This window comes from Bemisia tabaci, chromosome 2 (genome assembly GCF_918797505.1).
Source record: "Bemisia tabaci chromosome 2, PGI_BMITA_v3".
Taxonomy (NCBI): Eukaryota; Metazoa; Arthropoda; class Insecta; order Hemiptera; family Aleyrodidae; genus Bemisia; species Bemisia tabaci.
The window spans coordinates 46,111,609-46,139,165 of record NC_092794.1 but is presented as its reverse complement, the minus strand read 5'-3'; the positions used below and the strand labels follow the sequence as shown (position 1 = coordinate 46,139,165).

Genomic DNA, 27,557 nt, shown 5'->3' with positions numbered 1-27,557 from the left:
GTCCGGAATGATTTAAAAAATGAAGGCGAGACATCCAGATGCGTAGATAACGTTTTGCCAACCAAAAAAACTCCAAAGAAAATTGCAGGATATCATAGGTTTTGGAAGAAATTAGAGGGTGGCACATTCTCTATGATATTCTCCCTTGTTACTTGGACCGAATGCAACAGAAACACACCAAGTCGCATGAAATTTAATGAGAGATAGAGACGTTTAAAGTTTTATGTCTTCCTTAAACTTAATGTTAAGGAAAAAGTTTATCAAATTTTTTCATGTTCAGAATATTTTTCTCGGCTTTAAAGCGTTCACAGAAGTTTTGCGACTAGAAGAACTTTTGATTTTTGAGGATGCGACTTAATGAATTGCTGTTAAACCCGATATTTTTATCTTTCCTGAAAAGCGGATTAATTTTAGATCTTTATATTTAAAATATTAATAGGTATGTTTTTAAGCGGGAGCCGTGATTCTTACACTCAAACTGTTTGCGAGATATCGATGCAAACCTATGATAAGGTTTTGCAAAAATGGAAACTTCATCCCTCTGCCCCCTTCTTCCTAATTTACCAAGGGGGGTAAACTTTTGCCCAGGCATTGAAGACACCTACTAAAACACCTGAGCAAAGTTCGGTCAAACAATGGGGGAAGGGCTAAAATTTACGCTTTTCAGAATAACCTTTTTCAAGAGGAAGAAAATAAAAAGAAAAAAAATGCACTGGGAAAAAGTCTCTTAGATCCAGCGTCGAAACTCCTAAAAAAATTCGACAGGAAACATTACTTATTTAATCGGAATTTTACTTGAATCAAGAGAAAATCCGCTTCAATTAGGATACCTGTCTCTCGATTGAAGCAAAAATTAGATTGAATCTTATTAGAGTATTTTTTCTTGTCAAATTTTTTATGAGTCCAGACTCTGGATCCAAGGGAGTTTTTTCCAGTGCGAAGCAAACCAGCATTTTTCAATTTTAACCCGAAAAGCATACAAGTGGGATTCGCGGATCGCGGGCCCTCTATCTCGTTTCCCTCTCGTTGTTCTCTCTCTCGTTTCCAATGAAACAACTAGATTCTCACCAATTTGGCGCGGAAACCGAAATTTAGAGCGAGGAAAGACCATGCAAAACCCGTTGACTGCATCGTGAAGGGCTAGCCACCACTCCGCTCCCCATCACAATGCGCTTGCTACTGTTCTAATTAATTCTAATCACAAGCCAGTTATTTAGTGCGAACGAATAACGGCCTAATTACACATTGAACGATGTCGCAGCGAACCCTTTGTATTTGCAATCGCCGTAGTCGGGCCCGGACCCCAGTCAAATAACTCGAAATAAATCGAGTTACGCTACCAAAATGAGTTCTAATTACGGATCCACCGCCGCGCCGTGCACCACTCCTGGATTCCATTAGTTCTTATTACCGTTGTTTTTAACGGAACCTGCCCCGATGAAGCAACCGTCCTCCACACGGATGCCACTTTTGGGTGATGCTTCCAAATTCCTCTTCAGCCAAATAAAATCCCAATTTTTTCCTCGAAAAAAGAAAAAATAAAGATAAAGATCGTATTCGATAATGGTTCGATGTATCGTTCAGCTTAAAACAATCCAACATCACCTCAAACAAAAGTTTCAGGATTTGAGTCGATCGTATTCGATAGTGGTTCGATGTATCGTTCAGCTTAAAACAATCCAACATAACCTTAAACAAAAATTTCAGGATTTGTGTAGATCGCACTCGATAGTGGTTCGATGTATCGTTCAGCCTAAAACAATCGAACATAACCTCAAACAAAAATTTCAGAATTTGGGTAGGAAAAGCTGAAAACGGGAAAATTCCTAGCAATTTCACTTTTCATTACCATTTTATAGTCTTAGGAATCAAAAACCTATCTCAAGAAACCCGCGGGTAATCTCAGATTACTCAATTGACTTTTTAGGCTACGTTTACATGCCGAACCAATCGATATCGATACAAGCTCACCAGTTTGATGTATCAAATACGATCCATAGATTTTGAGTTATGGCTGTACACAGATTTAGGGACGCCGGATGGACGGACGCACGCTTTTCCAAGCATGGTTTTTCTGACACCAGGTAGAGCCGCCTTTGACCAAATATTCCATTTATTTATCATCAGGAAGGATTAAAATACGAAAACAAAGCAATACAATGACGAAGATAAAATCTAATAGAAAATTGTATTAAAGCTTAAAATTCGTATTTTTAAAATCCTGGGACGTCTCGGGGACCTAACAATGCCATTTTAAACCGAAAAAACATCAAAAATAATTTTTAAAAAAGGTCCCAAAGCTTCAACTATTCCTCACGGATGGATAAATAACTTATTCAACGATAAACCAATGAAAAACTGCAATGATTGAATTGGTAAATCAAGACCAAAAAAATGGTAATAAACACAGTCACGACGCTCGGATCCAATCAAAACAAGTCACCTGATCCGTCTGAAACCGTGTTTTTACAATTTTTTGGCGTCCACTGGAAAAAAACACACTGGGCTAGAGTCCCGACTCTTAAAAACAGCGACAAGAAAAAATACTCTTGATTCAATGAGATTTAAGCTTAAATCAAGAACCAAGCCTCTTAATTTGAGCGGATTTCCTTTCGATTTACGCTTAAATCTGATTGAATCAAGAGTCCTTTTTCTTGTCAATGTTTTCAAGAGTCTGGATTTTAGATCCAATGTGTTTTTTTTTCCAGTGTCCTCATACATATTTATTACGTCTATTACCCTCAAACAAGGCAACAGCGTATCGGGGAAAAAACGGCGAAAATTAAGTTTGATTTAAGTTTAATCGGGCCCAGGAAACCAGGTGCAATCAACAGTGACGATTTAGCAGCGCGGGAAAATAAAGGGAGCCCCAACGAACCCGTGTGAAAGGTTCCCCCGTGAAATATATCGCCGGGTTCGATTCCACCCCCGCCTCATCATCCCCGTCCCTGGATCCTTGTTCGGGGTCTGGATTCAGTGTGCCCGAGAGTTAGCGGCCGTTATAAATACTCATAATATCCCGCTCGGCTCGAATTGATGAGCAAACAGGGATCCATTTTAGCGTTATCTTTTTCACTCAATCTAATATTAATTTTTTCCTATTTATTTGCATTGCTTGACCATTGATACTCAGACGGCTCGGGTCTGGACCCCGCTCTGCGCCCCGCTTGTCCGGCTTAGCGATTCCCTTTTCACTTTATCCATCGGTACATTCTTCCTGTTACACGCGGCAACGGACCTTTGGTTTTTAATCAAGCGAGACCCACTCCAAGTGCTAAATTCCCGCCGCTCCGCTCAGTGGAACGCGCCTATTTGGGAAATCACACATGATGTACTTTCACTAAAATTCCAAATTTTGGCGTTTATATTGTCACAATGTAAATTGTAAGGGATCTTGGAGGACATTTCAAGATTACAATCGATGAAGCCACTTTCATATTTGCATGTTTTCTAGTGACGAAATTATAGATTTTGAAGTTTCCACTTCGTGTCATTGACTTGCTCCTCTGTACGCTGAGCCGTTATCCTTCCACGAAGGAGGGTTCGAATTTCAATGCCTCAGCTTCCGTGATAAAGTCTCGCTCACAAAAGTTCACTTTGTCATTTGTGCTTTTTATGATCATTTTTTTCGAATGAAACCGTCTCCAGTGAAATGTTTTTTCATCCTGAGTTGTGACGTAAAAAAAAGAAACCTTGCCAATTGAAATTATTGTCGAAAAAATATATATGTGTAAAAATAAAAATATCATTGTAGCCAACTAGGTTAGTTTACTGGTTCCGTATTGGTCTGGTTACTGGTCGGTCGATCAGCTAGCTTCTGATTCCAAGTCATACGCACCATGCCATCGGATTAATATCACGCTGCAAGTGACGAATTTTTTTGGAATTTACGAAGGGATCTGTGGAAATAGATTCCACTCAAAAATTTGAAAAACCAAGAGTATTGATGTGTATTAACTCTTTAATCCAATTCTTTTTTAAATTTGCAGAATCATAATATTTTAATAATCATATACGATGATGAAAACCATAAAAATCGGTCTTATAAAAGTAAAACAAAGACAAAATGTATTCAAACGTTCCGAAATTACTTCGTATGTATTATTTCTTAGAACGAAAGTCATTTCAGAGGGACCATTTCATGGAAAATTTGCAACATTTACATTCAAGAAAAATTACGAATATCTCCCCAAAAATGTATAGGCATGCTAAATAATTGGATCGCATTTAGGAAGAAGGAACCAGCACGATTACAGTGTTTTCAAAATCGTGCAACTTATCCTTTTCTCTAAAATTACTTAATATTTGCAAAGTATGAAAATTCACACCATTACTATCCATTAAAATTGACAATTTTAACAACACTGTGATCGCGATGGTTCCTTCTTTCAAAATGCAGTACAATTTGAGGATAAACCTTTCTTGTAAAATTATTCACGTTTCTCGGAAAATCTGTATTTTATCAGAAGAAATTTGGCAACATCAAATTATCCATAAGCTGTTCTTTTCGTAGCATGGCTGCCTACAGTATACTGAAAGAGATAAAGAGCCTAAAAAGTTCAACTGATCGAAGCTGTAGAAATAGTGTGCACAAACTCAAGATTGAGCGCCTTCAATTGGAGTGATACTTCTCGCTTTGTCGCTGAGTTAGTTTAGTTGCGTGACCTAACTTAACCCAACTTGACTCCGTTGCGATCGGTTTCCGAGCTCTGAGACCAACCATGATTATAAAACTCGTGCTTTTGAGCAAAGACAAAATGTGTTCCGATCTCCAACGCTCCGAAATTATTTTGTATGTTATACTTTACAAGGAAACTCATCAAATTGTTTCTCCCAAAATTACTCATTGTCAGTGCATTTTCGTTATTTCGGAGGGAGGTAGGTGAATGATATTTCGGATCCTTTTCGATCGATTTGTATGAAACTGATTACACAGGTGGTATTTTCTGACTGAGAACTTGAATTTTTAGTCCAATTTTCAAAATTAGAAAATCCAAGATGGCGGACGTGGCGTAAAACGCTATCTCGGCTCCTGTTCGATCGATTTTTGTGAAACTTGGTACCGAAGAGTATTTCCTGACGAGAACATCGAATCATCAGTCAAATTCGAATTTTTGAAAATGCAAGATGGCCGGCGCAGAAAAAAATACTATTCCCTGTCGATAGCAGTAAAAATCATAGAAAGCTGCAAAGCAGAACGGTAGAGTGAACTGTGACATGAAGTGAAAAATTACGATCTCAGAATGCTTACAGTATAGATACCTACCCGAGTCTTTTAGTGCTCTATTGTCTTTCAATTACGGCAGGTGAAGTATGTATGATATCGTTATGAAACCACCTTAATGGTCGTGTCTGCACACTGAACGACAGAATAAGCATTTATTTCTTCGTAGAAAAGCACACAGCACTTCTTGATGATTGGGTTTTTTTTCAAAAATTGCTTTAGATAGAGCATCGGATGGTTGAGTGGTTAGAATTCGATTATAATCACGACTTCGTCTCGAAGGCGATACTACGTGTGCACTGACACTAGGCTCGAGCATAAGTTTAAATTTATGGCAGGCCACGACGAGAGAAGATAAAAACTTGTTCGAGGGGCGAGAATTTATGGGGCAGGATCGGTTGAGAGCTGTGTTGGAAATTTTGAGACCTTGTCGAAACTTGGAACGTTTTTTACCACCTCGTTATCTTTATCAGCCCTGAGATAAATCCTTACTTGGAGCGCGTTCCCAGTCGGAGTCAATGGCGCGGCGACGGGTCGACCAACTTAATTTACCTTCAATGATTCGCTCTTTGAATTCCGGTGTTCACTTTTAATCCCATTTAATTCCTTTCGCCTGATTTATTATCAGCATTAATTGTGACAAAATTGAATACTTTCCAACTTAAATTACTCATTGATTGCGGTGTGCCCGGCGCAGAAACCTCGCGCCAAGTTACCAACGGAATCTTTCCATACAATATACAGCTATTTTCAAGGGGTTATTATTAAAGTTTTTCAAGGAGAATGACATAGAGAGCTCGGTAGGATTTTTCTATGGCGTAATCTAGGCGATGGGATCTTTCTGTGATTTGAGCCGAGTTTAAAAAACGTAATAAGCCTCATTTTGAGGAAAAAAAATTGTTTGAAGTATAGTTTTGAATTTTACTGAATGTCCATGGTCTCCCGTTAAAATTTCGAAGTCTAGAAATAGATTTTCAATTCATCTATTTCCGTCGTTAAACATTGCATTCTACATTTTAGCTTATGGAGGAACAAAACTTGAAACTTGATGCGACTTGGCGGATTACTTTTTTTGGTCCGCTTTAAATGACAGATGGAATTAGAATCTGCCTACTTGTATACCACGTTGCCAAATTTCCTGTCCGGTTTTTTTAGATCCTCTTCCTTTGACTAGGGCATAAGTATTGTTTGTTTAGTCATTGCCGTATCAGGCAAGTGAAAAAAAAGGATGAGATTATTTCGACTCAGCTAACCCAAACTGGTGTTGTACAGACACTATTTTGTGCTGCTCCACCAAGTTGAAGTATAACTCCAATAACTTTTTGATAGGAATTAGTTTGCATTCAACACAAATTTGGGTTAACTGACAATTAGTTGGATTGCATTTTCTAAAAATGAACCGTAAGCATTCCAATGTTGCTAAGAATGTGCAACTTACTATCTTTGCAAGAAAATTTCCGAAATCATGCACAAAAACAAATTTACAAAGGTGATTTTCGTCTTTGAATTCATATTTTATTGGGACTAAAAATAAAAACATTTAAGATGGTCAGTTTATATTTGCAAGGTAAAAAAAGTTTCACAATCTTAGCGACATTGAAATGCTCGTGGATCCTTTTCGCAAAATGCAATCCAGTTGAAATCACCTAATCTAGTTTTTCAGTCTTAAGTGAATAAAACTGATAAAATTGATTAAATTTCGTATTTATCCAAGCAGCACCTAAACAAATTAAGGGAAATGAGAAGTTGGGTGTTAAGTCTTCTTTTTCAAGAGCCGCAGACCTGGGTTACGGGTGCGTTAAGGGGGTCAAAAAATCCGAAAATTTTTAGCGTTACGTATTTAATGATGGGCCCCCTGAGTCCTGTTGCACCACATCCTGCTCCCCATAAATACCCCCGATCGACCTCCCGGTCTGCTTATCCCTCAACGCTGAACCCGCCGCATGAAACGGCCACTCGGTTCCGGGGCAACCCCTCCCCCCCTCATCCCCCAGACTCCCTTTTTTTCACCCGGGGGATTTGTGAACGGTGCGTAGGCGAAAATCGGCTTCGAAATTTCACCGAGCTTAACTTTCGGTGCGAATGAATCATTAATCAACCGGTAATCGAGTGGCATATTTGATCTGGGCTCCGCCGACCCCCTTTCCCCCCCTCCGTCCCCCCTTTTCCGCCCCCACCGCCGCTTCCAGGATCGATAAGCTCATTAGTCATTCATCAGAACTGTCAAAAATCCCAACTCAAAATCATCCGCGGCCGGTGCGAGCATACATATTTTTTTTCCTCCCTGAAGGAGGCATCGTGGTTAGTGACTCGTGGCAGGGTCTCGCCGCACTTTGGACGGTAACCGAGGTTTTTTGGACGAAACCGTGACACTTTGACCTCTGAGATGACGTCATCGTCGATTTAATTCGGGTTAGTATGCTGCCGTGCTAAGAAAGAACGCCGTATAAACCTTCGGGAGTTGCCAAATTTTCGCGGATGAAACATATATTTTCGGGGAAAGTTATGCATATTGTATACCTTGAACTTTTTAGACATTTTAGATGAAATTTCGAATAAAATTGTCTGAAAAGTATGAGGAAAAAAAACAAGCAGTGAACTCCAACACAATGTGTTGATAAGGCGCGTCATTAACTCGCACATATCAACCCCTTTAGTTTTCATTTACAGAGATTTCAAAAAAGGCAAGCAGCACAACAAGAGAATTCACGATCCAACAGTGCAAGGTCAACGACGCACCTTGACGAGACCGTGTATTGTGAATCTAGAAAGCTATTCGAACAAATTTAAGTTTTTTGATCTGCCTCAAGCAAAATCTTATCAGATTCTTGAAGAAAAGTGCTACGGAAAAATTTAAGCGAAGAAAGGAAAAATTCTGTCGAACTCCTAGAAGATAAAGTCGATTTAAAGGTATTTTGGGGCTAAAATACCCAAATCATCGGTATTATAAATTCCGTTATATTATTGAAAAGAGATTTACTCGATATAAATGCAATTGTATTAAATATGTCTTGATTTTTTTATTTTAAACGTCTTTTCATGCAAAGAAGCTTAACCATGTCCATGCTTTATTCATTCATGAATTGAAAGTGAGCAATCCACATCCCGAAAATCTACCGATTTGCCGTGAAAAATTGCAGAAACTTGATATACCAGGTCGATGTACCCACTCTTTGAATTTACCAATCGATTTAGTGAGTGCACGTATGTGAAAGTCAAAATGCTATAGTCATTTTGGGTGCATTCATTTTTCATGAAACAATTGTAAGTAATTTCAATCCCGAAAAACCATACATTTTCCGTATAAAATCGAAAAAATCAAAATATGTCGACTCCCTGACGTGAAAATTAAATTCTACGTGTGAAAATACTTATGTATCGATATGCTGAACAGAATGCCCGCCTCTCCTCGTAATTTACAAACCGTTCCTATACTCATCTCAAAATTTTTCTCAGAGCTTTGTGTTATTATCAGCTTCCATTTAAACCCCGGTTTGATGGCCGAATCGGCTGCCCAAAAAGCAAGCCATTTTTGAAGGGCTCTATGAGAAATTCGTGATATTATCAGCTCTCAGGAAATCACCCCATGGGTAAAATTGCTGGTATAAATTTTCGAGAGCTTAAAATAATCGTATTCAAGAAACTAAGGCATTAAACTATGGAGTCAATTTCGTTTTAATAATGTAACGGGATTTACTTGTCTTCAGGTCAAAACTCATACAAGGAAGCCCCTTGCAAGAGGCTAATTTTTTGTAATTTCACTCAATTTTTTCTCCTTTTTATAATTGAATTGCTTGTCACATTCTGAGGTCAATCATATTAAATTGTAATTTATACATTTCTTTTTTCCCCCTTCATTTTATTTTTTGTTTGGAGAAGTTTTGTTGATTTCTTCGGATTTCGAATACTGTAACTTCTCTTCTATTCGGCCGATTTTTATGAATGAGACCTCTTTTAATTCGTGTTTCAACGGAGAGTAAGGAAAAAATTGCTAAAAACTCGCGAAACAATTTTTTTTGAATATTGGGCGAATCCTAGCGTGACGGTGAAATGGTTAATGAAGCGTAAGTAATTGGGCGAGGGGCTGAGGATCCCGGCCTAGCTTGGCGACCGTCATTAGCTATTGTTCGTCGAGACGCCGACGCAGTGATCAGGAGCGTGGGGAAGAGAGGGGTAAGTGGATTCCTGTATAAGCCACGTTTAGCTAATGGTCTAATGAGTCTCGAGACTCATCACAGATTGCACTTACACAGATTGCACTGTATTTCTTAGTTTTAATAAGAAATAAAATATAATTCTGTAAAATTAGTAAATAAATACCAAGACAATTATTCAGGACGTCAAAGACTGACTGAAAACTTTTTATTAACCTCATATGATAAAAATATTAATATCAGCTGACACTGACATTGTTGTCAGATGAACAGCACTATCAGAGCACGGGTACCAACTTTTGAAAAGTATAACAGAGGTGTGGAGATCTGTCAAAGCAACGTTTTGAACAAAACGGAGGAGTTAAATTCTCATACCGAGAGTGCCGACCTGCTCAGCCATCCTCGAATCGGTTCGCTTGATTCTGCTTATATATGCATATTTTAAATCAGCGCGTCGTACTCTTAGGCTTTTTTTAAGAAAACCAAGTAACGTAGACTCTTGGTATTCACTGCACATAAACTAGAGAGCCCCAGAATGAGAAACAACTTTAAATCATAATTATTGACGGATAAATAAACTTTTTACACGCTTTGGAAAATCTCAGAAGTTCGCGGTAGTCACTTTTCGGTAAGGAACTAAGGGACTCGGTTATTGTATCGAGCAGGGTTCGAAACGATCGCAAAGGCGGTATACTACGTATACGCGCCAAAATAAAAATTTGCCCGGTAAATCAGTATTTTGTTGAGATGAATGTGGCAACGTCTGAAGGATCATACGGTGTTTTTCCTTAGCACGGCAGTATGGAGGACAGGCTCTATTATTCCCAGTTCACGGCGGTTTTAACTCACAATTTGTAAAGTTAAAGAGCAGATCTTTACCCTTTGCCAAAGTTGAAAAATAGCCCTATTCTATTAATGGCGAATTTCATCCATCTTTAATACAGGCTGCCCTGAAAAGTATAGTCTGTCCAGCTTAATTATTGATGAAATATGACCTCCCCCTCCCACAAAAAATTTTGGCTTTGCGGTGTTCTTACGTGGCTCTAGCTCAAAATAATTCCCAATGTCTCACGTTTAAAATATACTTGAAGATTATTGTTACCGATGGACCGTTTTTAAATAAGAAACGCCGTACGTCCATAGTATGAGTCTGCAACCACTAATAAAAAGGGCGCATCGCTTTGTTCGTCCCTCCTCTTCCTCTCAAACTAATGTTTTGTAATGAAGTTTGGATTAAAAATTGCCACCCCGCGTTATTTCTTAGGTTTCCGAAAAATCGGCGATACGCACCCATTCTAGCGTTACGTAACTTAAACTCAGACTCCCTCCGTCTCTTGAGTGTTGCGTATTTTATCCATGACCTTAAAAAGAACAATTATGATCAAAACATAATTCACAAAGACTGGTTTATTTATGAATTTACGTTTTCGAGTCTTAATGTTTGATAGTTAAAAACGAGCCCATCAAATACGAATTTAAACAAAATGTGTCTTGATTCGTTTATTTTCATCGCCAAAATTCATACTATGGTTCCCACTGTGTGCCGACACCGTTAATGACGGGAGCCGGCCGTCTCTTCAAGAATTTAAGCCATGTCGTTTGGGACGGGCAATTGTCAAGCATAATGAACATTATTCATCGGAAATTACCCGGGAAATGGTGGTATTTATCCCCTCAAATTAAGCCATCCCTTGGTAGTTGGACCCTCAATCCTCCAGTGTCTTTCACTCACAACGTTTTAGCTTTTGGACTTTGTTGTATTCAAAATCTGACGTTTTGATTTTAGCTGAAAGAAAGTAATCAATTTGCTAATTTCAAGGTCATAATGAGTCATTTGAGCGAAACATCTTACCCTTGTTACCTATTTTTCAGTGCATTTTTCTTGTATTTCATTGTTAAATCGGGCCATCGCGTTGTTCGTATCTTAATAATTTGCTAGTTACTGAGCGTAAAACCAGGTAAAAGTGTTTTTACAAAGTCAAACTTCAGACCTGTCTCCATATTGGGCTCCTTAAATTCACTTAGCAATACGCGATCTCCTCTATGACTTCAAAAACAAATTTGACCTACTTTTTGGACTTAAAACTTTGCAAGTTTTTACATGAGCACATGTTTTAAACAGCTGCTACAACACCAAAACTCTCATTTTCTTTTTTACGTCAAGTTGTATGAGAGTAGTTATTACTTTATGTTTAAGGGATACAATTGTTGCATTTATAAATCATTGTATTCCTTGAAAGTTCTCATGGAATATTTTTACAGCTCCGACTTAAAAAAAACTCATTTTTGCAGGAATCCGTATTTTTAGGTAAATCGACGATGTAAGTCTGCAACAACGTATATCAGTTTGCGACGTGGCAGACTTCCTGTCATACCTCATCTCTTAAATGGAAAACAACTCAATGAAAATTCCTTATAACTGCTGTGATTTTTCTTCCCTAAACAAAGAAAATTCTGCAGAAACTTCAAGGAATGATGTCGTTTTGTTCTTCTGTAAAAAAATAAAATAACACGGGATTTTCAAACACCGCAAACGAGATACTTGGTTGCGGACTTACGCCGTCGAAATTGGAAATTTTAAAAACCTTGTAAAACTTGCGAGAGGAAATTTGGCAACGTCGAAATGTAGTTGCGTTTTTTCGTGAAGGAAACGACCAAATATAGACCGCAGATGGAGCTTAAAGGCAGAGGATCTGTAAGCGGACATTTTCTTGATCTAGATTTCGGTCAAAGTCAAGGAGGGTCCCGTATCCCTTTTCAAAGTTATCACGATGGAGCCGTGGCCACGGCGCCTGTAATTACAAGGCAGGTTTTTTCCTCGAGCTTTCAAATTAGTGAACTTTGCACTTTGTGTTTCAGAGCCTCCGGAGCAGTTGAGGGTTGTCGATGTCAACGGAGAGCACATAAAGGATTATGTCATCGGCCCGTTCCGCGAGGGCGCCATGGTCGAGATAGCTTGTAACGCCACAGGGGGTAAGTTTCTTCTCTCTCCTCTCCCGAATAATCTTTATTTATTTGTTTTCATCGCGGGTAAGTGATCGTCTGACCGATCTCGAGAACGAACCAACCGCCAGCTTGCCTCCTCTCCTCCCTCTTTTTAATCTAGTGTTTCTACCATGTTTTGCTGTTTATGTTTTTGACCTGTCTTCTTAGTTTTTCTCAGTCAGGTTTAAAATCATTTAACGGTTTAAACAAGGGCGAAAATATGGAGAAAAAAGAAAGGAAAAAAAAAATTATTTTGGGAGAAAGTAAAAAAAAATAGATAAATCCGTTGATTTTTACTGTCTCCTGTCTTATTACTACGAAGTAAGTATATTTTTTGTCTCAAAATTTTTAAACATTATTTTGACAAGGTAAATCATCTTCGGATGTCAAAAGCTTATCAACATAACTCCCCATCACCAAATAAAATCCCTCAAATAAGTAATTTTCAGGAATTTTTTACCTGTAAAACCCCGTGTACCCCATCATGTACAATTTTTGATCCTTTGAACCTTTGATGGATTTCTTATCACGTCATTGTCAGTCAGCAACATTTAGACAGAATTTCACCCAAAATCTGTGATTTTGAGGGAACCGCACGAAGTCTGAGACATGAGATTTGGAGTCTGCGTGTTCTTTCGCTCTCTCTACGGGAGAAAGGATTAAAGTTGATTATCCACTCTTTCGTTTGGACAAGGTTTCGGAAAATGAAGCATAAACTATGCCAATGATCAATATTATCCAACGACAATTCATCAATGCTTTACGTATACTTCAGCTATGGTGTCTCGGGTCCTGTCTCCTTAAGTCACAGTGTCTTTTCCACTGGTCTGAGACCTCTGAGCTTTTTTGTAGTTTCTTATTATTAAGAAGAATATTATAATAAATGCAAGATTTGAGTGAGAAAGGTTGACATGGAAAATGATAAATTGATTTTTTCCTCACTTTAATTTTGACCAGAGAAACATTTCCTACGTCATAACAAATAAATTATGCAATAGTGATTAATTTAAAGATATTTAAAATGTATTTTTCGAGGACAAAAATACATCAAGTTTGATGTACAGATTAGATGATTCAGATGTCTCCTCTATCTCTAGAATAATTAGAACAGTAGTGTGGGATTTTACATGTGGAGGAGCATGTCCTAACCGCTGAATCCACACCCACCGCAGATAGCACGCCAAGAATATTGATGAAATTGGACGATGAACACAGCCCTGAATGCTGTGTTATGCGAGAAAGGGGTTAATCAGAAGAGCGGGGCGGTGCCGCGGCGAAGACGAGAGGGACAAAATCGCCGAGGAATTCTAGCGTTGAATTGATGTCGGTCTTGAACTTCAATACATTACCGCACCATCTGGCAACCCTGGAGAGTGGGGGTTGAAGCGGCGCGGCCCGGCCGGATGCTACCTATTTGGGTAATGCGACGCATCATCGAGGATCTGCGGCAGGGCCCAAAGTTCTGAGCTTTAGACGGATAAGTTCAGGGAGGCATGAATCCTAGGGGCGCCACAGAGGCGGGAGTGGCAAAGCCTCCCAGCACGCCTGGTCACGGTGTTGCCAGATTTGGAATGTTTATGGTTCCAACCGCAGCTTTGACAACAATGCGTCTCTGAGTGAAAGATATCATATGGATTGCATTTTGCAAAAAGGAACCACTAGCATTGCAATGATGCTAAGATTGTGCAACTTCGTCTTTTGCAATAAAATTGCGGAAATCGTGAAAAACTATGAAATTTAGATGGCAATTTTTGTCTTAAATTTACAGTTTTTAGCGAGTAAAATAGAAACTATTAATGGATAATCGGGTTTTTTCTCCAAGACAAAAGAAGTTGCACAATCTTAGCAACATTGCAATGCTAGTGGATCCTTTTTGCAAAATGCAATCCATATGTGTTGCGAAGTTTTTCGATACTTTTTTACTCTCCGAATTTTTCATGAAAAATTATGATGTATGATTAGTTTAAATGTCAAGAAAAAATTTGAAGTATTTGAAGTTTGTAAGCATACCATGGTTTCTTCCATCTCAGTTTACCTCCAGCAACCAGCGCAAATTTGTGTATCTTTAATTGATCAAAATAAGATGGAACGGGGTGTCTACCGTCAGTTAAAACCGGAAAATATCAGGGAATTCGATGTCATCAGGAAAATATTGAGAATAAATCGGTCGTGATTCAGGAAATCTTGAGTACGTCAAGGGGGTTTCAACCACATGAAGTTTAGCATATACCTACACATGTGAAATATTTGAGTGAATTCATCAAATAGGTCGTTTCGCGAGATCAAACGAATGTCACTTTATTTGTGCAAAAACTCGGGACATTTTATCTAAAGTACAAATATATTGGAAAAAATCAGGTGAACATCAGAAAAATCCAAAATGAATTTCTGATGACAACCTGTGGAAGAAACCTGCCCTTCACGTCATGCACCTTGTTTTTCAATTAGCGATATCTCCTTCCACATTGGGCGTAGACAATTTATGTGTGGACAGATCTTATTATTATTTGTTAATCAATAAACTTACGGGTAAATCATCCAACTACGTTATTAGCGCCAATGACTCTTGGTATTTTTTTTTTCTTTTTTTTTAAAATTGTGTATTTTAACGTACAGGTTGATCGAAAAAGACAAACGCCGGAAAGATTAAAACCTCCAAGGCTGCTTAATCTTTAAATGAAGGAGTTAATACTGCTGAACTTCGTGAGGTTGCCGAATTGAAACGAGAAACGTGTGAATTCGTATCCATTTACAAGGAGTGGTGTTTTTGCGGAAAATATTGCAAGAATGGGGATGTCGCGGTTTCTGATGGATCGTGAGTATGGTGGGTAATTGATTCGCTCGGCACGTTTAAACCGTTTTGTGTTTCGCGTCATCAGGCGCTGAGTGCTCCGGCGAGTGGGTGGAGGGGGGCGGGGCGTCGCGTTGTCCCCTTGCGATTGGTTAATCCGATTAGCTAAATCCTCGGATCAAAAATGCGTCCGCCAAAAAATCGCCGGCTACCGGACAACGGTTATTTTCATTTACGGAGGGCTTCTACAGCTGTTTCCTTGTTATTTTTAATGGTTATTACATGCGAGGTTAGGCTAATCTCCCGAGCTCGATGCTCCGGAAAAACTCGTTAATCTTCGCGAGGTAAATACATCAATACGAAGGATAAATGTCGTATAAAGCCGGACGTGCCAAATTTCATCGATATCGTCATCTTCCGGCGAGAGTATCACAAGCGCCATACGACGTTTAAAAATCTTCGCCGCCATTTTATTTTTTTTTTACAGGAAAATAAGTCAACGAAACTATCCGAAAATTGCACTAAATTTCACTAAATTTTTTGTACTGCCGATAAAATTCAGTGAAATTTTCAAATAGATTCAACCTACAATTTCTTTGTAAAAAAATAAAATGGCGGCGGAAATTTTGAAATGTCGCATGGCGCTTGTGATCCTTTGACCGGAAGGTGACGATATAATGTTTCTTTTCGAGGAAAGTTCATAAAATTTCCTCGAAATCTTCCGATATTCCGGAATAAATAGAACATAAAACGCAGTCTTAAATCAGAGAAAATCATTTAGTTGAAATACTATACAGTTAAATACATTAATACTAAGGATAAATGCCGTATAAACATGAGGATGCCACATTTTTAGGATAAAATGTTTATTTTCGAAGGAAATTCATCTAATTTCCTCTCGGGACACTGGAAAAAAACATATTGGATCTAGAGTCCAGACTCTTAAAAACATCGACAAGAAAAAATACTCTTGATTCAATCGGATTTTTGCTTAAATCAAGAACGAATCCTCTTAATTTGAGCGGATTTCCTTTTGATTTAAGCTTAAATCTGATTGAATCAAGAGTATTTTTTCTTGTCAATGTTTTCAAGCGTCTGGACTCTAGATCCAATGTGTTTTTTTTTTCCAGTGTACTAACACATATCGCTGGTGAAATGCTCCTTGCAAGAACGCGTATCTTGTTTTTTGTTTATCTTTCATATCTCCGCCCAAGATGGGTCTTTATTTTGCAGAATGCATCATGGTTTGGTCATTTTTGGTCTCGTTTAGGTCCAATACTGAACTCAACATGGGTCTGAAGGACGATTTTGGCGAAAAATGAAAATTTTTCGTCATTATTAGACCGCGTACCCGCAAAACTCGCATTTTTCGCCTAAATCAACCATCAAACTCATGTTTGGGCCAGTAGGAGACTCGGAAAGAGACCAAAAATGATCAAATCATAACGAGTTTACGTAAAATAGAGACCTTCAACCAGCAAAAATTCGAAGGGTTGAGAAAATTCTGAGAAGGCTCAAAAACTGTCCTTATCAACACCACTCCCAAAATTTGAAATATCTGAAACTTCTATTCAGCGAGACAAGTAGCATGTGGATCAGGAGAAGTTTGCAAAATCTATTTATCTATCGAAGTTTAATGGAAGAGTTTTATGGAAGAGATAACGTCATCATCGAACGGCGAATAGCTCACAAGGTTTTTCGTCGAATGGAAATGACTATTTTCTAAATCGATATCCGACTGTCCGACAGTTCTGTGCAATATCATCCAATCAAGACATGTGTATACTTTTCCGAGAAATCATTAAAAGGGAGTGGAATTAGAGAGGGCTTAGAAATTATGAAGTCCGCTCGCACTTTAATTCATCGGACACAATAATAAGAGATTTGTTGTGAACGTTAATCCGATCTCAGGATTTGCAATTTATTTCCATCCAATAAATTGAGTTTATGTGGGGGAAGAAAAAACTGTTCTAATCTAAAATGTGATTATCATGTAATAATATATGTATATAAAGAAATGATGGGAAAATATTCATGAGTATCAGTGATGCTAACGTTTACCTTCGCCAAATATGCAGAAGGAGAAAACGTGATACCTTGCGGTTGCAGCTACTGAATTGATTCAATTCAAGTTTAGCTGGTTCAATCATATTCCTCGACTTGAATCACCTCTCAGTTTGTCATTCATTCCTGTTATGATAGTGCAGTTTACACTTCACATCTTTTTTACCAGTTTGGTTTATTATATTTCTCACTGGTTGGTTACGTGAACTTACTTTCATCATCTATCGAAAGTGAATCTACCAGACCATGTATGTCGATTTGCGACGTTGCAGACCTCCTGTCATGTGCTGCCTTTCTTAAATGGAAAACAATGCAGCGTCCGTTATTGAATTTCCGTGATTTTTCCTCTTTGTGCAAAAAAAAGTTTGTGAAAACTTCAAGGAAAAATATTGATATTTTCTCCTCCAAAAGAATAAAATGGGAGCTGTGTTTAAACACCGTAAAGGAGGTAAACGTGGTCTGATACTTTCACTGTCGTTATGCATAAGTCTTCACTTTTAAAAAAAGTGGCCTCTAATTTTTTTTTCTTTATCCTTTCCATTTTTACTGTCGGCAACAGTATATGATTAAAGATATTTCATACAAATCGTTAAAATATTTTCTTTCGGTGAATATCATCACTGTTTCTCCAATGAGTCTGCCTTTGCCTGCCTTATATAAAAATGAAGGTTAGACAAAGATTTTCGTAAGTTACGGTATGCTAGGAAGGAAGTAATTTTGTGCATAATATAATGGTGTTCCATGTCGATTAAATCACAAAAAAGCACTCTCTCTGCGCCAGAATTTTAAAGTCCATGAAGATTTTTCCAGAAACGCAACAATAGCATTCTCATTCACACAAAGCACAACGACGCACACAGCGTTGGATAAATCGTCGCTATGATTTTGCTCTTTCTCTCCGAATCTTATTTTGCCTTAAAACAACAACACGAACTTGAAATTCGATTAAAATGCAAATGTGACTTTTGAAATGTGGCGAGAGAGGTGAGACCGCAACGCAAATTCGGGGCATTTGCGGGCAAGGATTCACCTAAGTAGTCTGTGTAACAAATTTTAATTTTATAAGCGCCCTTTTGTTTGAGTTTCAAAACAGGAACGAGGGCAGAGAACACGGCTCAGCCTCTGAGTCCCGCCCGCTCACACCTCGGAACGAAACATCTGAAACACATCTTGATTGCAGGCAACATACATCTAGCACTTTGACACTCGAAATCCCGAGATGAATTTTAAACAAGCTTTCACAGACAACCAGGGAAAGTTTGTTACATATATTTATTGCGGTTTCCCTCCTTGTCGTGTCCTCTTTTTATTCGTTCTTTTTCAAAATTCGTGCATTTTCTCAATTTCAAAGTAAAATCATAACTACTCTCAAAAAAGAGAAGAAAATAATCAAGGAAAGAAAGGAATAAAAGAAAGAGAGAGGAATGAAAGATAAAATAAAACTGATACAAATAAAAAAAGACCAAAAAATAAAAATAAAAAATATCGGAAAAAGAAAACTGATAAAAAAAGATCAAGAAAAGAAAAAGAAAACCGATAAAAAAGATCAAAAAAGAAAAAGAAAACAGATCAAAAAAGAAAAAGAAAACAGATAAAAAAAGAACAAGAAAAAAATCAAAAAAGAAAGAGAAAAAAGATACAAAATAAAAAAAGAAGGATAAAATATAAAAGGGAATAGAGGAAAAAATAGGAAAAGAAATAGAGGAAAAAAATAGAAAAAGAAAATAATTAAAAAAGTAGGTTTCTGGTTCAATATTGTTGTTCCCAAAGTTACTCTTCAATCCTATATAACTTGAAGATCGCTACTAAACAAAATTATCATTTGATTATGATAATAATAAAAGTTAATTCCTTATCTTCTCCCAAAGAATAATCCAATAATTAATTACAGGACGCTTCGTGGAGAGGGTGGTTGTCTCTTTAAAAGTCTCGCCATGCTACAAAGGGTGAAAGATTTCTCAGCGGCGTCACGTAATCTTTTTTCTTTTCGTATAGATTTTCAGTTTTTTCAGCTTCGTGTTTTTTGAAAAAAACCCTTGGAACATTTCTCAAACAAAAGGTCCTAATTTGACCCAAAAGACGCTGCTGCAGTCTGGCGGCTTAACCTTGGCTCTGTATTTTACTCAGTGGCGATTCTTGAAAGTTGCCAACACTGTTTTTCCTCCGTTTGCACGTATGTAAAACAATCGATTCTTGGCGAGGCACACCTAAATCGATATTTTCAATGGATTTAAATGGAGGAAAAGCCGTATTGCCAAATCGCAAAATCGCTACTAATTTTGCTATCAAGATCAACAGCGGGAAGCGTCTTTCGAGAATCTAAGTGTCCAATTGCTAAATTACCAATTCACGAATGTGGCGGAACGTATGTAAAACAATCGATTCTTGGTGAGGCACACCTCAATCGATATTTTCAATGGATTTTAATGAAGGAAAAGCCGTGTCGTCAAATTGCAAAATCGCTACTGATCTTGCTATTAAGATCAACAGCGGGAAGCGTCTTTTGAGAATCCAACTGTCCAATTGCTAAATTACCAATTCACGAATGTGGCGGAAAAACATCAAACTACCCCTGTTTATCCACCGTGACCAGAGCGCTTTTCCCCCCGCACGGGCGCCCCGAGCAGTCACTAAACAAACGGTTGAACTTTTCAAACGTTGAAACAACGAACGGGGCGCGTTGAGGAAAGATTTAATTTAAGCTCTGCGCCCGTAAAACGCTACGTTCAATCTGTTTACGCCTTGTTGTTCCCTCCCGGTCTGTGCATCTGCCTCTATTCTTTTAATTTTGAGTCTGTAAATAAAATAAAATAAAGTCGGAGATTTATTAGCGAGAATTCAGAGCATCTGTTTACTCGTGCTATGTTTACGTTCAGTCTCGTTTTTTCATCAGGCTGTCCCGTGATTTCTGAAAATTTGACCCGCTTTTTCATTAAACGCGCCACACAGACGTCTTTCTCGATAATAATGCCACTGATTTTAACGTTACAGGTGGCCTTAAACCTCCCTTTATCACAATATAATCTGTGAGCCATATTCATAGCCGATCATTTACACTGTGATTGATGAAGGTTTCAGGAAATCCGTAAAATAGCATCATAAAAAGGGCGATACTTCTGACAAATTGAGCGTGACATTCAACTGAATAACCTCGGTGGTAGACTAATGGAAAGGATAGCAAAACTTTGCCACGGTAACAAATAAAAAAGTCTACGATTTGGACAAAGTTTTAAATCTACCGGCCTTAGCCGTTGAAGGAATGGCAAAATGAGTTGGTGCAGGTGTCAAGTTCGCCTTCAATTTCGGGTGATACTGTGCCACGCTCCGGTGGTCGAATAGTTGCATCGCGCTACTGTGAGCTGAGTACAAGGGTCGTATTCATGGTAGTTCCCGTTGTGTGAATTGTTTTCTATGTAAAGATTTTGAAGAGAAAGCATGTGACGTTTTCTTCTACTTCAGATCTTATTTAGTGGCCAATCCAGTCTATACGACTAAAGGAAGGACCACTTAACAAGGTACACAGGTACACAGGTACTAAACAGGATTTCACGTAGAGCACGATTCTTGCATCGAATATCTCTGAAATCAACTCCTGACTAAGATATTAACGTTTTTATTTTACATTGACTATGGGAAATTTGAATTGCCCGGTAACAAGAAACGCAATTCTCTACGCGAGTCAAATCGCGCCTCGCAACAGTTTTAGCAGTCTTCTCAATGGAGCATTGTTCCTTTCCCAACCTTTATCGTTCAAAGTGTAAACAATTTGCTACAGCTGAGCCAAAGCGTCGAGATTGAGGTTGCCAGAGTTTCATATCGTACAGATTGTCATAGTAAAGCTTAGTGTGCGATTAGACTCACGTATAGACTATTGTGTTTTCATGAGCGGGAGGTTTTGAATTCACGTCAAGAAACATTTAATATCTTAGTTAGGAGTTAATGTCAGTAATTTTCGTTGCGCAGATCGTGTTTTATGTGAAATTTTAGTCAGGAAACATGTATCAGAATCAGGGTGTCTACAATTCCGGAATTCCCGGAAAGTCCGAAAATAGTACTGATTTTTTAACGGCGGTCCGGAAGGACTGAAAAAGTGCGGAAATTCCGCAAAAAGGGCCGGAATTTTTTAAATTTTTTGTCATTTTTGTCGCAATTTCAAATTTTTGAAATTTTTCGAATTTCGTTAAATGGAGGTACTGAAAAATTACGGAATTTTTCTGTCAGACGAGGTACTGAATTTCTTGACAAGGTACTGAAAAAGTACTGTAAAAGTACGTATTTTTGATCAGCCTGTTTTAGTAGACACCCTTGCAGAATACTTAACTTCGCACCTTGCCTACACTAAAAAAAAAATATCGGTGTATTTACTAAGAAAAGGGTAAAATTACCAAGAATTCAGGGTTCTATTTGATCCCAGTTTTTTCTTGGTAAAATTACCATTTATGGAATTGGTAATTTTACCAAGAATCTCGGTAAAATTATTGAACTTTCTCGGTAATTTTACTGGACATTGGTAAAAACGCCAATATTTTTTATCGACTGTGGTGGAATTACCGAGATAAAATGGCAAAGTTACCAGGAATTGATTACCAATAAAAGTGGTATTCTTACCTGAAAAAAACCAGTAAAAATGCCGGTTTTTAGGTAAGCTTACCAGTCTGTCTCGGTGAAATTACCAATAATTGGTAAAAAAAAGTGAGATGGTAAAGGTACCAACGGACCTTGGTAAAAACGCCGAGAGTTTTTTTTCAGTGTAGTGATCCATTGAGTTTGAACTAATTTGATGACAATTTAGAGAATACTTAACATTGAATGTGTATTGTTTGGTGTAGTTAGGAGTTAATTCCAGTAATTTTCGTTGCGCAAATTGTGTTTTATGTGCAATTTTGGTCAGGAAACATGTATCAGAATACTCAACTTCGTACCTTGTCCAGTGATCCATTGAGTTTGAACTAATTTGATGACGATTTCGAGAATACTTAACATTGAATGTGTATTGTTAGGTGTAGTTAGGAGTTAATTCCAGTAATTTTCGTTGCGCAAATTGTGTTTTATGTGCAAGTTTGGTCAGGAAACATGTATGAGAATACTCAACTTCGTACCTTGTCTAGCGATCCATTGAGTTTGAAATAATTTGATGACAATTTCGAGAATACTTAACATTTTTTGTGTATTGTTTGCAGGTCACCCGCGGCCGAACGTGACGTGGTGGAAGGGGAACGCGCGGCTCAACTCGAACGAGACGGTGGCCGAGAGGTCCGTCCGGAACACGCTCCGCTTCGGCCCGCTCCAGCGGAGCGACTTGGGCACGCTTCTCACTTGTCAAGCCATCAACAACCAACTGTCGCCTCCGATCCAGTCCCACGTCAGGCTCGACATGACACGTGAGTCACAGTAATTTCCTAATTAAAAACCCTCAACTGCCCAGCCCGAGCTCCTTCTTCTTCCTCCGCCTTCATCGTAGCCCTCCTATCACCTTGGAATTTCTCATTTATCAGCGAGCCAAGAGACAAAGAGAGACCCTCCTGTGGTATTTTGGCAATGGTGGATGCTTTTAGAGTACCTTTATAGACAGAGTATGGCCATTTCTGTGCCGCTTTTTCATTGGTCGCGAGAAAATAGGCTGACACGATGTTCTTACGGTCGTACATAAACAAACAAGATGGCTGTTATCAGCAAGCAAGTTTGAGGTTATGCACATCCTTACATCCTCCTATGACAAAGGCTATTTAATAGTGTTTTCATGTGTTTTTCATGTGTTATTCGTAGTTATTGCTGTATAATTGAAATGTTTTTTTCAAATTTCAGCTTCTTATCAATATTACCGTGAGTCGCTATCTTGTTTCTTTATTTACGGCTGTAAGAGCATCATGAAGCCTAAAAACTCGTCGACCAATCAAAAAGTGGCACAGTTTATCTGTAGTATAAAGATACAAATGGTCATACTCTGTCTATAAAGGTACTCTAGAAGCTTTTACGTTCGGGACACTAACATTCAACTATTCTGCCGTGCTAAGGGAAAACGCCGCATGAGCATTTGAATGTTGCCAAATTGCCTCTCAGAAAACAATTATTTCTGAAAAAAGTTATGAATATTTTTCATTGAAATTTTCAGATCCTTTAAATTAAATTGCGAGCAAAATTCTCTAAAACATCGGAAGAATAACATTTACAACTTTTTCGGAAAATTCGACATTTTCCGGAGGAGATTTGGCAACGCCTGAAAGCTCCGAAGGCGTTATCCCTTGGCACGGCATTATTGTTTATCTTCTATGTGGACGCTCAACAACGTGTTGACCATCTATTCTGCAAAACTCTCGTTAAACGATCAAACCGTGCTAATAATGTATCAAGGTGAAATGCTGTGATTGGTCCAAGTCATCGAATTGACCAATCACAACGCCTGACCTTGATATATTGAGAGAACGGTTTGATATTAAGACATTAGCCAAACAAACCGGATTATGGTATATTTTTCTGGTTCACTAAGTCACCCGAGACTCATCATCCACCGTGTGGATAGGATGGCTGTTGCTATCTTATAATTATCCATAGTGTAGTATTGCGGAATCCCTAAGGGTAAAATTGTCCACCTGCCCCCAAGAGGTAAGTGGAGGGTCTCTATCTGCCCCTCTACAAACTCTCCATGAACTACGCAAGCTGCTAAATGTTCAACTTGCGTACAGCTTTTGTTTAGAATAACATTTTCCCGACTTACACCTTTTTTGGTCTTTAAAGATTAGGTTTCGCAACTTACGGTCGACCGTAGCCGAAAAAATCTGGACCCTGTTCTCTGCATGATTTTACAAGAGAACTTCTCGAACAGAAACTGACAACACTACCCGAGTTTCACCATGGCATTTTACTGATCTGAGAGTTCCGCCTCTCAAGAATGCTGCTTCTCTCCGCAGCTATCCACGGTTCTTCTCTCAGAATTTTGATTTATTAGCCTCATTATTACAGGATCCAATCGATGGTCCTCTTAGACCTACAAGCAGGCTTGACTCACTTCACCGAATCCGCTCGTTTTCAAAGAACCCACTCTCGTTGACTCATCGTCCTGAAATAAGTGAATTGACTGCTCCGTCGAGAGTTCATACTTTCAGCAATCATTTCTTGACATGGAATGACCGAATTTGAACAATCATATTTTCAAGAAAGAGAAGGGGTAATTTGAACGAAGAAATCGCTGCCGATCAAGGGGCACACCGATAAAAATTATACAAAATATTTGTAATAAAAAAAATAGATTCAAAAAACGTGCTTCGCTTGAAGGAAAATGTTTTTGAGTCTGGGGGAATTTCTTGCCCCTCCCCTCCCTGCCGGGCGTTAATTTGGTTGCTTCATCGAAAAGAAGCTAACTTAGATCGGTGTACATTTCAAAATTCCTCTCACTTATTAGTATTAGGGAGGTATTTCCAAAGTTGAACGAATTAAACTTAAGGTGTACAAACAAAAGTTAAGAGCTAGTGTTCCAGGCAGTTAGTCATTACCAAATTCAATACTTGCAATAATGCAAAGGAGTCCTTAAGAAGCATTACTTTTCTGTGATAAAGACTATTCTACAGTGGACATATTTTGATTCCTCAGTTTAATCTTAGTCGTAGTATGTCCAACGGCCATACTTTTTACAATCAGTATATCCTCTTCAGGCTTGATCTGTTAGTTTTGAATTTTTGTTTTGCCTTCATTCGCCCGGCCGTAACACTCCATTTTGGATCCTTATCACGGAGGCCCTGTCTAGCCAGAAGGCACCTTTCGGAAGACACGTGAACGCCAAGAAAGTTATAATCAATGCTCGGCGCATACCTGATTTAATTACGTGTTCGACAAGGAATTTTCGGTCAGTTTCGGGAGCGAAAGTCGCTCAAGCCGGAAGTTAAGGCTAATTTTGGAAAATCGGAAGTCAGCGTCTAATCCAATTGCGATAAGTGAGGGCCGAGCGGGGCGGGGAGCGTTAGCCGTGTAATAGTTTCACAGAGCCATAATTCAAAATCAAAAGCTCGCGGTCAAGACCCGGTCCCGGACCGAAACCACCCCCCTCCTCCTCTCCCCCGCCCCCTCCACCCCCCTCGACGGTCTTCCGGGGGCGGAGGGGGCCTCTTTCGGGTCGATGCGCTTCGCTTTTTAACATTTCGAGCTTTCAAGCCTGGAAAGCGGTGTTTCATCCCTGTCATTGGGTTCTGCACCCGTGTTCTAATCCTTCGTCCCGCCGCCCGCTGAGCCCCCCCCCCCCCCCCCCCGTGACTCCTGCTGCGAGGTTTTTCCCTCCATTTTTTGGCCCCGGAGGCGAAGCGATGAACGCTGAGGAGCGTCTCTCCAACTTTTAAGTGTACTTTGTCATCGCCGTGCAATGATGGTGAACATTAATATTCCTACTTATGCATTTTTCATTTTCCCGCGGCGCTCGTCTGGCGCCTCAGTGTGGGGCTTCATTTATAAACCGCACTTCCCGGGCAAAAACCCTGCTTTCTTTGCTTTACCCCCCCCCCCCCTCTTCCCGACCCACCGTAACCTGTTATTTGTAGCGCGTTCGACTTAGAGGAATTAGTTATGGATATCAGTATGACCTGTTTGGTCTCTCCAACTTTCCTTCCTAATGTCACGTCAGAAAACAAGTTCGAATCGGAACGTTTAATTTATGAAAAAAATCTGGAATAGGTATTTAGAACATCTTCTTATGCAGTTTTGAAAAGCAGCTTAGGCATTCTTAGTTCTTGTAAACATTTTTTAGATGCTCTAAAATACTTTTTTTAAAATGAAAGAATTGGATTTTAGAAAATATTGAAAACAAATTTAACTACAACTCTAAAATATATATAAAAGTATGCAATAATTATTTTTATGACATTTCAAGAATGTTTTTATGGAACCTGATTTGTCGGAAAATGAAGTACAAAAATCCTGGAGCGTGGCTTTTCGTAAGTAAAATTTCTACACAAATGAAAAAAATGCCAAATAATACAATTTTAAAGTATGTGTTTATCTTAACGATGAGATAAAATATCTTGAAAGAAGTCTGAAAGCGAAAAACAAATTTTATGTATCCATAGAATTGTTGCTCGGTAGCAAACCGAGATGAGAGTTCCTTAATGTTCACATTTGTACGCAGCATTTACATTAACAATACTATTTATTCTAGTAATGTTTAATACTGTATTCACCTTTACCAAGAGACCCTCTTACTCTCTCCCCAGAAGCGGATCCGGCAATTTGACAACACTGGCAATCCTCCATTTTAACATGTGTTAAATAATCGATTCTTGTCGGAGTACCAGGCCCCTCCGCACACGGAGAAAAAAACTTCCGACCCGAAGTTGAGGTCATATGGATCTCTGAAGTTTTCGGATCTCGCATCCGAAAACTTGAGGTCCAGCTGCCGAACTTCGGGTCAGACATATGAAGTACTTAGGTACATACCGAAGGGTTCGGGTCACACATCTGAAGTATCCGGTACATACCTAAGTACTTCAGATGTCTGACCCGAACTTCAGTAGTTGGACCTCAAGTTTTTCGATGCGTGATCTGAAAACTTCAGAGATCCATATGACCTCAACTTCGGGTCCCATGCACGAAGTTTTTTTCTCCGTGCATGCAAGAATCGATATATTTCCATAGGTTTAAATGGAGAAAAATTGTTGTCAATTTGCTGAATCCCCCAATGTTGCTTTCTAAATTCAGTTCTTACGCCTTTAGTTATGATTATTGATTATATATATATGTATAGCCAGAGAATTTCATGAAAATATTGTCTTAATAAAAAGAGAAAAAAAATCTTAATCAAAACTTAAGTGAAGAATGTTCGTTGGCTCAGAATAATTACATGAGTTTGAATTTATTTTGTTTGTTCCTCAAGTTCGTGTATTTTTGACAGCTCTATTAAAGTTTCCATGAGAAGTTCTCTTCGAGATCGTGGCCTACAACCGGGGCATTGTCGTGAAAGAAAAGTGAAGAGGAAAAACCGAAAGTTCCACGAAAATCCTGCTTTGCTGCGTTTTGAAATTCCGCAGAAAGTGTTGTTTTCACCTTGTTCATGAGAGCATTATCTCAATTATTTCTGTTGACAATACTCAATTAACCTCGCAGACGCTGTGATATAAACTTGGCTGGAAGGCAGTAAATCTGAGGAGGATCCCTTTGTTGTAATTTATTCTGCGCGTAATTGGTTAAAGACAACGAGTTGCATATAAAAGGTTCGTAATAATGGTCGGGAAAGGGGGAAAAAATGAACGAGGTTGGGATGCAGAAAATAATAATAATAAAAGAGAATAACTGATAACAGAAGAGCGAGGAATCTTGAGGAGGGGAAAAGTTTAACTATTATTGAACTGAAACTCTCGGC

General features: G+C 38.7%; 1 protein-coding gene across 3 annotated transcripts in view; it reads left to right on the top strand.

Moving 5' to 3' along the window:
* Window positions 1-27,557, top strand: part of LOC109029680 (nephrin) — a 477,751-nt gene that overhangs the window by 357,943 nt on the left and 92,251 nt on the right. For all 3 annotated transcript variants that reach the window (XR_002008636.2, XM_019040260.2, XM_019040258.2), the window contains exons 5-6: window positions 12,238-12,351; window positions 22,399-22,599. Coding sequence is in view for 2 of the 3 variants with exons in the window: in XM_019040260.2 (XP_018895805.1) it covers window positions 12,238-12,351; window positions 22,399-22,599 (315 nt within the window). In the remaining variant the exon portion in view is untranslated. The remainder of the gene's footprint in view (window positions 1-12,237; window positions 12,352-22,398; window positions 22,600-27,557) is intronic.